The 16,602-nt window shown below is 40.4% G+C and overlaps 1 protein-coding gene across 1 annotated transcript in view; it reads left to right on the forward strand.

The window, feature by feature from the left end:
• The window catches only part of TAF4B (TATA-box binding protein associated factor 4b), a 71,298-nt gene extending 55,207 nt beyond the window's left edge, over positions 1-16,091 (forward strand). The window contains exons 14-15 of the mRNA XM_054642811.2: positions 3,150-3,269; positions 14,143-16,091. Of these exons, the coding sequence (XP_054498786.2) occupies positions 3,150-3,269; positions 14,143-14,307 (285 nt within the window). The 3' untranslated portion in view covers positions 14,308-16,091. The remainder of the gene's footprint in view (positions 1-3,149; positions 3,270-14,142) is intronic.
• The last annotated feature ends 511 nt before the right edge of the window (positions 16,092-16,602 follow it).

A 16,602-nucleotide genomic window follows, 5' to 3' on the forward strand; every position in this document is an offset into this window, starting at 1 on the left:
GATTAGCTAGGAGGTGGAAAATGTATTGGAGAGAGCAGATGTTGATAAGGACATGTGATTCCAGCATTGTCTTGGAAACTGCCTGGTCGAAGATGCATCAGTTCTGTTTCTAGAAAGCACATCTCTTTTTATACAGTCTCCCAAGTGCCATTCTCTCCTTTGTTATCTCTGCCAGCACTGCCCTCCAGCAGTATTGCTCCCTCCTGCAGTGTGTCTGTGCCAGCAGCACGCTTGGTCCGCTAGAATTCCATGGTGTAATTGGTGATGGTGCCAAGGCACTGCCCGGTCCTCAACCAGAGCAGCATCCTGATGCTCCACCAAGAGAGCCTCAACTTGCCCAGTCCCCTCCACCCCATGCTGATGCCAACCCAAAGCCCTCTTGGTATTTAATTCATATCTCTGCCTTTTGTTGTCACACTTGGCCATGGCAGCCCATCAACAGCAGCTGTGAAAAGGAGAGAGGGGCTTATTTCAATGCTGCTTCAAGCCAGAGGTGCTCAGCAGCCACACGTTTTTGACAAGTCTAACTGCAGTAATGCTGGTTGGTGTGTGCTTTGTAGGGTTGAGAGGGAAGGGGGATGTGTTTTCCAGTGCTTCCCAGGGATGCAGGCACACAGACTAATAAAGTCTTTTGGTTTGTTTTGCATTGTCTTAAGTTTAATGGTTTTAAAAGTTCTTTTACTTTGAGTGTAATGGTTCCTAAATTAAAGCAAATCATCTTTCCCCTTCTGGTTTTCTTTTTCACTGGAGCCTTAGGGAGTTTAATCTTTCCCCAGAGGAGTGCTGTGTGCATGGCATGTTGCAATGCCCCTTCTCATGACTGTGATGTACCTGTGACCATTGTGATGACAGAACTACACTGCTGGCAGGAAGGAGTGCTTTACTTCTGCAGGGGTGCTCCATTAGCTGCCTGTAAGGAGGAGTGGCTCCAGGTCTTGGAGGCCTGGGCAGCTGGAAGTCAGCACGTGCCTCTGCCAAAAACCTCAGCATTTTGTTGCTGAGATTTAACGCTTCCTCTAAGCATTTCATTGCTCCTGCCTCAATCTTTCACAGTTTGCGAAGTTTCAAATTTTTCTTTTAATTTATTTTCACTTTCCCCCATCTCTTATTGGCTGGAGTGTGTTACTGAATATAAAGATATGAGATTTAATCTGTATATGAGATAAGAGGAAAATTTATCCTAAACATTTTATGCTAGTAAGCTGGCTGGAGTTAACCTCAGACAATTGCAAAATACTAGTAGTTTGAAAGTTCATAGTGTGTAAAGTATTCCTGAAAGCAGTCCTGTGTATTTGGATAAAAACAAGCTGACTGAATGGAGTAAATTTTGATAAATAAGGTTTTAATTGTGTACACTGCACACAAAAGCAAGACTAGTGTGTGTGGTAAGTGAATGGTGTCTAGCTTTGAAGAAGTACTACTGTGTGAAGAAGTACTACTACAATAAAAGCATACATTGGGTGATCAAAGATGACTTGCAAATAGTGCTGTTTTCAAAACTGAAACATACAAACCCCCCAAAAACTTTATTCTCAACATATTTGTTAAAATTTTGCTTTCCCTGATTTCTGCTGAAAAACCTTGAGCAGTTTGTCTCTTCCAGGGAACACTGTCCTTTTAGGAATCTTGCCCTGAAATACTGTTTTCATTTAAATAGCCTAGTTGCTGCAGTACCTGATGTGAAGCTGCCACCATCACTAAAATCTACTTATATGATGTAAAATAAGGCTTGTAACAGCACCCACCCAGAAACCACCCAGCCAAAAGCTCTCTTCCCCAAAACACTCCCCATGAGCCCCAAAGTATTTTGTTGTTGTGGATTCTTCTTTATTTAAGTAGTAGCAAGTAGGGGACTTAACACCATGTAGGGGCTGCAAGCTCAGTTGTTATCAGCTGCTCTTTTCCTCTCCAAGTGGGATTTCTGAGAGCTGAAAAGCAAGCAAAATCATAGTGTTGCAAACTTGGTAAGCAGGATATCTGTATTGACTGGGTGAGGAAATCCAAGTAATTCATTGGGTTTATGACAGGAGATGGGAGGAGATTTGGATGCTTTCCTACCCATGATATGGTTGTACTTCAGTTTTTTTAAGACATGCACACACATCCATGCAGAGAATCCCCAGCTGAGCAATCTTCTAAGTCCTGGGAATGGGGAGGATGTGGGCTACAGAGCTATCTACACTAGTTGCAGGTCAGACCATCCCAGGCTTGACATCACCTAGAGGTTTATGTTTGGAAAACCTTCCTTCTCCACCCATGCTCCAAGTTGGACAGCTGGTGGATCTGGAAGCAGTGTGTTTGTATTAGCAAGGTGGCTGATCTAAGACAGTAAGTCTGTCAGCAGACTTGGCTGAGTTGAGCTCCAGAGCAGCTGGCATCAATAATTATTGAATAGAATGTATCTCAAAATACAAGAATAAATTTTATTTTAAACAATGTTTTTTAAAACTTTTTAAAATGCTCTTTACTGTGGGTTTCTATCCCATCCCAAGTTTACCTAACCCAGGTGAAGGTTGTTTCTAATGATTTCTTAGTGTTCAACAGTTTTGGAGGTGAGCGAAAATAAAAATGCAGTGTATCACTACCATGCTTCAGATATTCCTGAACATTCAAATATGTACTGGGAAAAGAAAGACTAGCAGTCAGCTAGCAGCATCCTGTTAAATTGGGTAGTAAAATGTTTCACAAAAGCAATATTAAGTGCTGAGTTCAGGTGATAGAGGAAATTGGGTATCTTCCTTGTGCAGTCAGGAACTGAGATTTTGAAATAAGAATAAAACCAGGTCACATAGCCTGGTAACTTCAATTTTTAATACTAATCCAGCTTCATAAACCAGTTCAGACCAAGATTTTCCATTAAGCAGAAACAACAAACCTTCTGAGGTAAGGAAGCAGCTGCAAGGTTCGTGTTAAGGCTGCATTGATACCACATTGTGGTCTCCATAAAAGGTGTTAGTTCAACAGTGCTGTCCATAGGGCTCCAGGCATGACTGAGTACTGGAATTGGTCAGAAGTGACCAGAAAGAGGGGAAAGATGCTGTGAAACACATTGTTTCTGTAAGAGCTACAGAGCCGTCTGAAACACTCTAAAAAGAACCTTGAACATAATGTGTATCATAATTAATGTAGGTGTTTTCTTTTTAAATTAGATGCAACAGCTGGAATTAGCACAGATGCAACAAAGAGAAGCCAACCTCACAGCTTTGGCAGCCATTGGACCAAGGAAGAAAAGACCACTGGATTCATTGAACATTGGATCTGGGCTCGAGGTACAGATGTGGCTTGCAATGACTTGCCTTGTGTTACATCTTCATACTGAATTACATTTATCTTTCCCTGTAGGAAGAAGTGTGAATTCTCTCACACAAAATGGTTTGTTGCATTCTGTAAGAAACCTAGTTTTTGTGTTTGGTGCTTGAAAGGATTGTTTCTGGTAAATTTGATGGGAGTGTGTAATTGTGTGTTAAAGGAAAGACTATGCATAAGAGCACTGTGTGTAAAGGACTAAATGAAATGATGACTCAGAGAAATTCCCAACTATAGTGGAGGGTAATCAAGCTGTGGTGGCCTTCCACAATGGGTAATTGTCATGGCCTCTCAGGTGAACTCACAGTTTCTGGGTTGGATGGCTTTTGAAATGGTTCTTGATTTGACATTTGACTGTGGACATTAATCCATGCACAATGCATAGGGACTCTTCTCAAATATTCTGAGTTCACCTTGGCTAGGTTCTCCTAAAAAGCAGTAAATAAGTCAGTAAAGCTAGACCATTCAAGATTGTCTTCTATGGCTCATGTTGGACACTGAAAGTGCTTTTAACAAACCCTATCTGAGCAAATCTCTCAATGTGCTGAAGAGTAACTGTTCCTGGTGCCTGGGAAGCTTTTGTGGCTGCACAAATCCTGAGGAGACTTCTGTTAGAGGTCATCATCTTTGCTGGAGATGGGAAAATTGGTGTTACTGCCAGTTTTGTCCCTCTATCATGAAGCCTCAATATTGCTCAGGTGAAAGGCTGGTTGCCCTGACATAATCACAATGATCAGGAACCTGGAAAGCAACTCTTGTGTGGAGGCAGTGATGGTAAAGCTGTCCTTTCTGATGAACCTTCAGTCTTTTTCATTCTTGTTGTCTGGGAAGCTTAAATAGATGGTAGGATTGAAAATACTCTGTCGTTTTAGCATAGCAGAGTCTGGGAGGACCTTGTCCTCAGTTATTTGCATTGTAACTGAGATAGTGGTGGCAACTGTCCTGTGGTTTTTTCTTCATCTGGACTGTCACAAGAGGCCTCGCTAAGCAGGTGAGATAGACTTGTTTCAGTGAATTTTTAACTTATTTTTTTCCCTGACATGGATACAGAATTAGGTCTTTGAATACTCCCTGTTAACCACAAGTGAAGGGAAGCAATCTTTCTCTAAACAAGCTGCAGAAAGCAGCTTTTGAGCAGCTTTTCTTCTCTTCTTTGAAGTTTTTTAATGCACTTTCACATGAAGCTAAATGTATGGTTATTTTTTTTTAATACCACTGGAAAAACTTGAAAAAATCAGTGTAGCACAAGAACAGTTTCCCCCATGCTTTTCTCATCTTCCCCCAAGCTTCTATCAGGTAACTATTCCTGTTCTTCATAGTGGTTTTCTGTAATTATTGTCGGATTTGTTTCTGAATATTTAACAAGTCTGCCTGTTAAGTACTTTTCAGTTATTTCTCATCATCTGTGGTATGTCTGCTTTATTAAAAGCTTCATGAGATTATGCCAAAGCGAGACAGATAACAGTGTTGCTGTTGAAAGCTGGTTATCCATTATTTACTATACCACTTTAAAAGAATGTGGACACGACACACCTAAAACTGACCAGAAATCTTGATAACATTCCATTGTCACAAATTTACCTGCTGTACTGTAAGCAGCTTCTCATATGGTTGCCATACTGGACTGATTTGTAAGGGCAGTAGGTGAAGGTAATTCTGGCAGTGAAACCCTTTTTGTTTCTTGCATGCAAGCTCACATTCCAGTGCCTAGTTCTTAGGCTTCATGCTACTGGAAAGCATTTCTCTGCAGACCTTTGTTTTTTTTCTATTTTGTGAAATTATGCAGGATAACAATCCTTGAGAAGGATGTTTAGATTTAAATGTTTTTAAGTGTCCCAATATATCTAAGCAGGATTTATAAAAGGCTTAAGACTTCTCATGTAGAATAAAGAATGGTTTTGACAAACACTCTCTAGTTCAAGAAGCAGAACATTTGTAATACATTCATGATAACATGGCAAAACATCCTGAGCAGTAAACAACATTCCATTCTTCAGAGATGAAAGGAGGTCTTTGAAACTGAAAGCAAGTACAATATGGCCTTAGGCTGATACACATTTGGGCATCTTTAAAATCATCTTTTTGGGCAACCTGTCTGAGAATAATTTAAACAGGCAGGATATGCTTTTTCATTTCAAATTGCAAATACAGACAAAATACAGAGAGCTTTACTCTCAAATAATCTTAAATGTCAGAACTTCTAGACTGTGCAATGGCAAGTAAATCTGTGCACAATACTCCTGTGACTTTTTTTTTTTTTTTTTTTTTTTTTTAGTTTTAAAGACTGATAACTTGGTAGATAACAATGGAAGAAGTTATTCCTAAATACAAATGATATTTAACATTATTGAGTAAAATCACTGATGCTAACTGGATTAAGATTTTTAACTATGACTTCAACTTTCTTTGGATAATGTTATTTGTACAATGTGTCTCCTATGGCTGTGTCAGCTCTGTACAGCTTCTTTTTATGGTTACCTACTGCAATAATTAAAGGAAAGGAATTTTTTCAAGCAATTATTGATGCAAACCAAAGCCCTAATGTATTTGGGCAGACAGGGAAGAAATAATCAGTTACATATGTATGAAAAAACTGAAACTTTGTAAGTAAATTTGTCGTCTATTTGCCTTTCTTTATTCAGTACCAAAACGGAATGGGGACTGGGAAAGTTCAGTTCAGCAGACTGGGTTGGTTGGATCTGCTGCCTATTGTTGCAGTAAATGTGAAGGGCTCAAACCAGCATTTTAGGGAGCATGGTATGCTAACTTATCCACAAATAAGTATCTGTGTTTAACTGGGATGATTTTTTCAGCCCAAGGTGTTTTATTTCTCCACACACCAGCACTGGGCTTTGCTCCTCTTCTGAGAAGTCTTTTTCCCAAGACAGTTGAGCACACGATTCCTGCCTGTTCATCTTATTTTGATGTCTGAAATTGTGCTTTACTTGGTCTTTCCAGGAGACCTATTATGGGTCATTTTAATGTGGTAACTAGAACATGTGGTGACACAAGCATGTGCTTTCCAGCTAGAAGCCTGCTTGCCAGCAGCCTCATCACCTCATAATGTAACAAGTACAGAAAGAGGCTCTTGTCCAGAGGAGTGCCTGTCAACTGATTTGGACCTAAAAGCAATATAAAAAGAATAATCTATATGTTGCCATAATTGCTTATGTATCTCTAAAGTTGAAATAGCAGTAGGGACAAATCCATGATGATCATGGAATGAAAAAATAAGGCTAATGCTCTAGGCCTAATTAAAAAAAAAATAAAGAAAAGGCAGCAATATAATGGGAATTCTTTTTCCTTTCTTGTTGGAAACACTAGTTTGGGTAGTTTTGCATGTTCTCTTCACTGCAACTTAACATTTGAATGGTATTGTTCAGAAAGAGCAATTTGAGAAAGCCTTGGTAAGAAAATCCCTCTGTTGTGAAAATGTGTTAATTGGTGCTACTTGTAATCCAGAGGTGGCAATATCTTCATCTCTCTCATTCTTATCCCTCTGGACACTTTTGGATACAATGAATAGGAGAGGCCTTTGGATTTCATTTATATGTGTCTTGGGGTTTGTGCATTTGTTACCCACCTCTCCTCCTCCCCTAGTTTGAGGGCATGTGGTAAACAGTAATGAATTAAAGGGTAGGAAGAATTGAAAACTAACTCATCTTGGGAAGGGAGGACGCTTCTAAAACAAATAAGAAAAAAGTAAACTTGAAACCACAGACTCATTTTTCCAGTTCTTTGTTCTGTTTCATAGCTTTTATTGGTTGGTAAAAGCTATGAAACGCCCCATAATGTTTTCAATGCTGATAAATAGTCAAGAATTTTTTATATTTTTTATTAAGTTTTACTGCTTTACTGTTGACAAAGCCATTTTGGAAACAGCTTTTTCTCATTTCCACTGTAATTGGAACCTTAGAAGTTTGAAGACTGCAGTTCTGTGTCCTTAAACTTTGTTTCCTTCTATTCAGAGGTGTCTTGGGTGCAAGTCAGCTTTGGCCTTGGACCAAGAGCTGTGTATTTGTGCAGAATCATGCACCAGGGAGGAAAAAAGTCTGCAGATGTTTCTGAGAGAAGACTCAGAAGACTGGCTGTTACACTTATGGTCCTCATCTGAATAGTGTGGTCAGGCCCTTCATCTACTTTGTATAGGAAAACTTAGTTGAATACCAGTACTTCTGTGTAATTTTTTGGGGTAGAACACTTGCTTTGCATTATTTTTCTGGCTCCACGATAACACATTAAGTACTTAAAAGTGATGCAGTCTCTCCTGCTGTTGGTGTCGAGTTCTTCACTTGCTTTCTCCCAGGTTGGTTCCACTGACTGACTCAGGGTTGTACATCTCGTGTCTTTTCTTTCTTTATGCCAGATCCAATGGCAAAGGAAATTCCTCTTTCCAAATACTGCTTGTGTCTGTTCTGTCCCCAGCCAAGACTGGCTGCTCTGTTAGCAAGTGTGGGTCTTGCTCGTCACAGGCAGTCTGGCTTTGCTGTGGAAACATAAGCTACTGCAAGTAGTTGCTACATTAGTAAATCATGCAGCTGATATGCTGTGGTCAGTGCAGAGCCATTCAAATACTCCTTTTCTGTCAAACTCCTAGCCCTGGCCAACATACTTAAAAGAATGTGATAACTTCCAGGGATGTGCACATCTAATACAGCAGTCCACACTTGAATTCTCCTTCTGCAAAGAAGTTTGGCAAGCAAAAATGGAAGAAATGCCTTGTTTACCACAGTGGTCATTGTTCCATTTTTAGTATTGACTGTGGGTGGAGGAAATGAGCTTGTCATCTTCTCTTGTGTCTGCCACATCTGATCATTGTTAGCAAACTTAAACTTACCCTTCTTGCTTTGCAACTTTGGGATGCTGGTATGCACATTGATTAAACATATTCTGTACATGGTGCTTGTTTGAGCTTTGGAAATGTTCTTTAGGTTGACTGAGGAAGAACTAAGCCTTGAGCAACAAGTTCTTTCTGCAGAATGGAAGTTAACCCAACTCTTCCAAATGGCTGGGGAAGAGACATGATTTGTTTTTTTCTGGTGTGTGACAATCCAATGACTTATTTTATTTTATTTTATTTTATTTTATTTTATTTTTTATTTTCAGAAGGGGTTTATGCTCTTGTAAGTGGTAACTGTAGAAGCTAGTCCCACTCTTTTTGGCCATAAGCTCTTCTGATGAGGGAACACACTAGCACAATTCATCAGCTTCAGTATTGGTGTTAAAGACATGACTAAGTGTGAATTTAAGTGTGTCTAAGTGTGAATTTAAAGGCATGAATTGGCTCTGTAGCAAATGATAGCTCCCTGTGCAGTGAGGCCACTGTCTGGTCTTTGGCATGGGTACATGATAGTCTGCTAAAGTATTTTCTTAGAAGCTGCATAAAATTAATTTAAAAGCAATCACTTCAAATTGGGCCGCTTATATACAAGTAGGTGTTCATAACAAGGCTACAAAATCTGTTTCTACACTTCAGTGGTTTCCCTTACTTTCTCTGTGTCTCTTTCTGTCTTTGTCACCCCTTCCCCCAGCCCACAGGTATTAAGTGATACTGGAGTGTGAGGTTTTCTCTATTTTGCATATGCTTAATGTATGTAGACTCTTGATTTAAATTTCTGGTTCTTATTTAAGCTCTTGGACAACTGAAGTGTCTATGACATGGTCATACCTTTGGGAAGAAGGGAGCTAAAAGTTACTGCAATAATAAAATGTCCTCAGCATCTTAGTTACCTGTTTCAAGACCCAACAAAGCACAGCTCTGTCAGCTAGAGTTTCAGTTTCTGTGCTGAATTTCCTGGTGCCTGTCAGTCTAGGCTATACACTTGATCTGAATTTTTTTCCCCATGTAAATAGGCAAAAATATTCTCAACTGCCATTCACACACTTCAGAAATACAGTTCATTGGCCCATATCGTGCCTTCTCTGTGCTAGAGATGAACTTAATTCTTCTTATATGTGAAAGAGATCTGCAATTTAAATGACTAATTGCATTGTAGCTTTAGGCTGAACATATTGGTAATGCACAAATGTTGATGACATGTGAAGGGTCAAGAGATTTATAATTTAGTTGACAATGCATTGCTTAAAATGATGTGGCAAAGAGCCAGAAAATTTTAGCTTAATAATTGTCTGTTAACTAACATGACATATTTGTATAGGATTCATTACCTCCAGGTACAGATTAAGCATCTGATGTACCCATAAGAAGTGACATGCGTACATGAATCTTGGGCATAATAGTGAATAAACTGACACTGCATTCACAGTAATTTGTTTCAATATGTAAAACATGTTGTTGCCTACATTTGAAAATACTTGTAGGGATGTTGCAATGAAATCTGAAGAAAAATGTGTAATTGAATGGAGTTTTCTATTATATAGATCTGACAGCTCTGTGAGGCTTTTTTGTAGGCTGCAGATAACATCATAAATACACATTTGCTTTCAGCTGCACAAGATGCAGTCTGGATATAGAAATCTGAGTCTTTCAGCCATTGGCTTGAGCTACCCGAATGATCTATAAGGTTAAAAAAATAAAAAATCCCCAGACCCCAACCTAAAACAACCAACTTTATTCTTTTTTAAAAAAGAATCCTATAAATATTGAGTCATCTAATACTTTAGTGTTGTGAATGTGGGAGTATTTCTGTCAGACCGAGGTTTGTTAGAATAGGCAGCATCAGTAGGCTGGCTTGCCACCAGACTGCTATCAACTTCTTTCGCTTTGTTTTCTCTGGCCTGCATTAGGCACTTGTGTGTACGAGCAAAAAGGTCACAATTTTGCCAGGGTCTGTTCCTTTCCCCCTGGCTGCTGGAGGAGACTCAGGTAAGTGCTTGAACACAACGTGTTAGTGGTTTTTTAACCTTTGTTTCCTATGAGACAGGAATGTGCTGAGAGACCAAGTAGAGCATACAGTAGATATCCCTGATCTCAGTGTGACCACATGTGACAGATATGGGGGTTGAACCTGGAAGCTTTTGCTTCAATTCAGTAGGTGCTCTTACCACCTTTTAGCAACACCTCTGCTGCACACAGCTGTCATTTTTCAGTGTTTGGGGGTGTCATTGAAAAGTGTCTCATGACTTTGCTTCCTTCTGCTGGTGGTATTTTTATAATGTGCAGCAGAGCTGCAACAACAATCTGCTCTCTTGGGATCTTGGCTCTGGGCCTGTGATATGTTTATGCCACACCAAAAATTGAAATGAGAACTCTTGGCTTGACTTTTAAACATTTGACCGAGTACTTTTCTCCCTTAAAGTGTCTCCCTCCCAAGAGCTTTAAAATTTTGGATTTTGGTTGGTGTGAAGTCATTGAACTTGGGAAGGGAGTGTGTATTCCACCAGGAACAGCTCACTGAACCTGACTGGAACTTGGTGGGGAGGGAGATATCTTCAGACCTCTATGAGCTTTGTGTCAGGACCTGTAGAATAGCTCTGAGCAGTTTTGAAATCCTTGTTGGTATCCATGATCCAAACTTGCAGATGCCAAGCTCCAGATACCTTGCACACTAGAAGTAAGGTGGGAATGGTGGCTCTGTATTAACTTCACTCTTACCTTTTCAGAGAATTGGTATTTCATTCTCCATCCAGCCACTGGAGAGAGCTCTAGAGATCTTTAAACAGGTTTCCAGAGCAACCTCTGAATGAAACTGGCTGTTCAACAGCTTGGGACTACAGCAGGAGCACCACAATGGGTTGTGCTGCCAAGTGAGTGCAATTGATCTCTGTCAGGTGTTTATAAAAGGCTCTAAATGTGACAGTGTGCTGCTGTGGAAAAGGTGCTGATTTGGGCTCAGTTCTGAGGACAGATCAAAAGCAGGACTCCTGCTGCTGTGACCTCCTGGGGCTGATTTTAAGCCAGTTGTGGTCTCAGTACTGGGATGGATGTTTACAGTGGTGCAGTTACATTGCTGTAGTGCCTCACCTGGCTTACAAACAGGGTCTGTCAGCTGTGATACCCACAACAAACAAAAAAGAGCAAGAAAAAAAGAAGTTGCTAGTTAGAGCACTAATAATCAAATGTTGCAGAAGGAGGATGCAGGCTGATTGCAGTAGCCTTGGTTAGAACTGATTCTACAGGGATGCATTTTCTATTTGTTTATCTTTGTACTTGTCTGTGACCTCGTTGAAAAGCAGCACTTTTCCCCTAGAAACAGACAAAGCTGTCTTGGGGCGTGCTGAAGACTAGCAGTGAAGAATCCCCCAAAACAGCAGGGCACAAGTGGTTGCTGCCCAAATGGGAGGAGCATAATGGAGATGTCAGGGAGCAAGGAGTGAGCTGGTGTTTTTCAGGTCTCAAAAGTTTTGTGCTTTTGAGGAAGGGGTATGCGAGATCTAAAGGAGAGGATTATTGACTGTTGCCTAGGGCCAGACAAGGTCGACCTCCTGCCCAATAGGAATTTGCTAAAGTGGAGCAGCAGAGGACCCTCCCTAAAGTGTCCCTTGTGTCAGCTTGAGAGCTCAGAGCTGGGCATTTCATAAGTAAAGTCTTGGACATTAACAGAGGGGTCTGTGATGGTTCTTTGGGATGTGCAGATCTTGGACCACTGCTTGGTCCAAGTTCCAAAACAAAACCAGGAAAAAACAGTGTTTCAATACAAACTGTGGAAGACAGTAGCTAACAGGAAATAGTGCTCAGCACTGCATAAATTCACTTAAAAGTGGGTTCCCCAGCATGGTCCCTATCTGGACTGGAATGACCTAGGGTGTCTGTTGGCTTCTTTAATTTTAAACCATCATGTACTTTGAGAGAAGGACACTTTCTTTTAAAGTGGTAGGAGCTGTTGGTTATGGTAGGAGCTGTTGGTTGTCAAACAGCTCCCTGTGGTAGGAGCTGTTGGTTGTCAAAGAGCTCCCTGGCCCCTGAAATGCTGTGCTCAGTAGCTTTGATAAGCCAGAGTGATGCTGTGGGAAACTTAGAACTGTGAATGGCTGTCTTAGTAAACAGGGGCCCAGGACAAGCTTTGACTTTGGATGTGGTATTGCAGCATAATATCGCTTTATGTCTCTGCACTGAGCATGATGGGTAGGAATTTAAGAATAAACAAATCCTTAACTCTGTCTCAAACTCAGGCAGATTGGTGCTTCTGCCCCGTTGTAGCATCTTGCAGCTACAGCAGCTTCCAAAGCAGGCTGGGTGATTTGTGCTGTCTGTCTCCCTTTTTGTAAGAGTGAACAGGATTGAGGTGGCTTTGTTTAGTGTCTTTTTAAAGGTAAGACTTCCAGTCTAATGACTTATTTAGAGAGAAAATACTTTCACCTCAATAAAGTTCTTTGAATTATAAAGGACATTGCTGTTGGGTTACTGAAAACCCTTGGGGTTTGTTTCATTTATAACATTGCCTCGGGCCTTCTGCTGCATCCTGTTGGACTGACCTCCTTTTCAACCCGTGCTGGCAGCTGCATTGCAGAGCTATCTTTTCCTTGGATCCTTCAGGGTTGTCATATGACAAACTTGAACTGTGACCCTTTTGTGTCTTACCAGGACAGCAGTGCCCTCTGTGCAATGTGGCCAGCAGTCTTCCCCACGCACGCATTTGTTCCGAGCCATTTAACAAACTGAAAGTTTCAAATGATGGCATTTCATAGTGTTTAATAGTATTGACTGTAAAGCAAATGAAATGGTGCTGAATACCCTGCGTGCTGCTTGTAAAAAAATACAGCTTCCATTTCTGCAATGTGCCCTGGGTTTTCTGTGGCTAGCATGTGCTCTCTGGTGAATCTCTTTATATTTTTATAAATTTCAATGCTTCCACCCTAACAACAGTAGCATTTGCTGCTATATGTAGTCCAGCACTGGTAGTCATTTCTAATAAATGGGGGGTTTAAACAGATTTCTCTAAGCAAAGTGGGCAAAGTCATTTTGCTGAAGTCTTGCAGAGAGTGTTAGGGTAAGAATTGATATAGTTAACACTGCATCCAAGCAACACCATCTCCAAGTGGTGTTGATGCTGGCAGGCATTGCCCTGCTGAAGTTACAGAGACTGAGCACTCGTATTTGTACAAATTGCATTCATTACCAAGAACCCTCCAGTAGTGATAAGAGACTGGCTGTGCAGCACAGATTGGCTCCAAGATAAGTAGCCAGTCTATTGTGCAGCTCATGGTAATCTTCCTCTTCCCCACCCCTAATAATAAATCTTGGGGCATTTTGGAAAGCGTGGGGGTTGCTCATTCTAGTAGCTTGAATATAAAACTACTCAATGTCATCATCTCCTACCAATTATATTTTCATAACCAAGCAAGGCAGCTGACTGAGGTGGATAGGCTCAAATACAGTGTTCTGAATATCTGGATGCTTTCACTGAGTATTTGTTGCCCTCTTAAAGGACAGAGCACATATGATGGCTGGGATGAGTTTCACCTGGCCATGTTTCAAAACTAGGGTGCACCACAGTGACAGTTCCTCATGAAGAGATGGAAACCTCTGGAGCAAGTGGTAGTAAGAGCTGTGCACGACCTGGGGCTCTGCATAGGTACTGTGTTAGTACCTTCTTCATAGGTGGCTGATGTTTTCTCAGTGCAAGTCTGTTTAGCAGACTTCAGTGGAATGGCAGTTATTTATCTTACCATCTTAGTATAATTTTAAAGGAAGAAAGAACTTTGTGGTTGCTTTGACTGAAATAAACCATCACCTGGCAAGCGCTTGCTTTGTCTTTTTCAGTATCTAATGTGCAAGGATTTTTGGATTGCTGGTTTTCAACGCGGAAAGCTGAACATCAGTGGGCTAGTTTTATACAAATAGGCATTATAATCCAACCAGTTTAGTTAAAACTTCTATTTACATGAAATTCTAATGTTTCTGATGGGTTTTTTCTTCCTCTCTCCCCCACTTAGGGTTTGAAAAGCAATGGAATTGCTGGATCATCAGGTTTTAGCCTTACGAAGCAGATGCTCTGTCCACGAGTAACCCGTGTCTGTCTCAGGGACTTGATATTCTGCATGGAACAAGAGAGGGAGATGAAGCATTCTCTACGCTTGTACCGTGCCCTTCTGAAGTGATTTGAATCTTGCATTTCACCATGCTGTCTACTGCCAAAGATAACACTGAAGCATTGTTGCACTGTCTTGAAATTCCAGTTTCTGGAAAATGATCCGTTGTAAGGATAACTTTTGTTTACAGATAAACATTTTTATTAAATACCTAACTTAGCACCTGTAAGGTTTTAATAATACTTGGCTTAAATCTGTCTGTAAACCAATGAAAACACTGAGCTGCACACATCAGCACCTATCTGCTTGCATTGAACTGTCTTACAAGCTCTGAGGGCTTGATAAATGTCCCTAGTTAATGTATGCCACTAGCTTCAGTACTCCAGAGTCTGCAACATCTGTTCTATGTGTGGTGCCACCTTCCAACCCCATCTTATTTAGGGGAGCAAATATAATGGCACAGCATAGCATGGCAACTGTATTTAATCATGAACCAGCAGTCAGTAAACATGCTAATGTATTGCTTCTGTGACTCAACATCTTAAATTTTTTTAAAGGGTTTAGAATTACTACTGGATTGCCACTTGTGGAGACCAAATAGCAAGTAAAAGGAATGAGGGGTCCTTTGTATCCCACACTTTGCCTCAATTGCCCTCAGCCTTTCCTCTGAGAAGGTGACTGAGGGAAGGAGGACAAATCAGTCATTGTGATTGAAGTACATCACACAATGTAGTTAGGGCATACTTGGATGGTTATGGAAAATTTGGAGTTACTAAAAATAAAAGGAATAAAAAATCCTAAAAAGGGAGGGTAAACAGAAAAAACAGTTCATCTTTCTGTGAATAAAAGAAATAGCATTGAATTTGAGCATAGATGTGGAAAGATATTAACAAAACCTGTTCTGACTACAAAAAAGAGAAAAGTTGAGATTCATTGGAACTCTGGAGCTGAAGACTCTCCTTGGAGAGGAGCAGTGTTTGCAAAGCACAGGATTCACTGCTTTAGAATATTGTTTTAATACTTTAATGTGGTGTAACAGGGAAGCTTCTCAAATTTAGACAGTTGCTTTGTTCCCATTCAGTGAGAAGGAGGACTCTGGATTATAAAGACTGTTAGAACAGGTTCAAAGATTGTCTGCTTGCTGTTAAAGACTGCCTTGTGGTGGAAGGAAAGCCCTTTGGGTCACCCTTCTTCCCAGGCTCCAAACATGTTGCCTTTCATGACACAGCACTGTATAGCATGGCTGTTTCCCAGGACTGGTGGGAAAGACACTGACTGCATTCAGAGAATCACAGAATATCCTGAGTTGGAAGGAACCTACCCCAAGGATCATAGAGTCCAAGTCTAAAGTGAACGGCCTGCACAGGAATTGAACACAGAACATTATCAGCACCATGCTCTGACCAACTATTGAATGGCTTCCTGCTGAATTTTCTTTTCTTTGACAAAAAACAAGCTTCCTAGGGTTACTTGGCATGCTGCTTCAAAACTTGAAGCAACTGTTCACACAACTGTTCTGCACTGTCAGAACCACTGTAGATGGTTACCAAATTCACGAAGTTGTGTATTGGTTATGTTGGTTTTTGTTGGAACAGTAGTAAACAAATCTAGTAAATGAATGCTGTAAATTATTTATATATGTATATATAGCATATATATATATAAGAAAAGCAGTACTTTGACTATAGTTTGCAAGATATTGATGGCATCGGGCAAAATTGTTTTGTATTATTAAATGCTTAGCTTTACTTTTTATGTAAAGTGCAGCATTTTCCATATTTGTGTACTGTTATCTTATTGATCAGATGTTAAAAATTATTTTAAATACTGCATTAAAGCAATTATTTTATTAAAAATAATAAATTGGTAACTTTGTTTGCTGACATGAGAAGTTCAGCATCTGAAGCTGTCAGCACCATGACTAATGGTGTGACTTGGAGAGCCAGTCCCAGCTGTCTGCCCATCGCAGGAGCTGGCACAGTTTCCTCATGTAACATATTAACTATGAACATCTCTATTTGAAGGGGTTTTAAAACAGGTAGATGACAGAGAAAAGGATTGCTGGAAAGGGGAGGGGTGGGCAGGGAGAAAAAGAAATGTCTCTAATTTTCTCCTCTCAGCACAGAGACTGGGTTGTGGGGTTTTTGGTAACAGCTGGGCAGAGGTGAGAGCTTTGCACATGTTCTGGGAAGCGAAAGCATGAACTGTGTCAGACTTCAGCAATGTGCTGTGGAAGCACTGTCCTAAATTATTTTTAGAGCAACTCACAATTAATTAAATGCAGGCTGGAGAATCACACAGAGAATCTGTAAATTGGCCTGCCTCTTTCTTTTGAAACCAGTGCAATGCTGAAGTGAAATATGT

Source organism: Agelaius phoeniceus, chromosome 1, assembly GCF_051311805.1.
Source record: "Agelaius phoeniceus isolate bAgePho1 chromosome 1, bAgePho1.hap1, whole genome shotgun sequence".
Lineage (NCBI taxonomy): Eukaryota > Metazoa > Chordata > Aves > Passeriformes > Icteridae > Agelaius > Agelaius phoeniceus.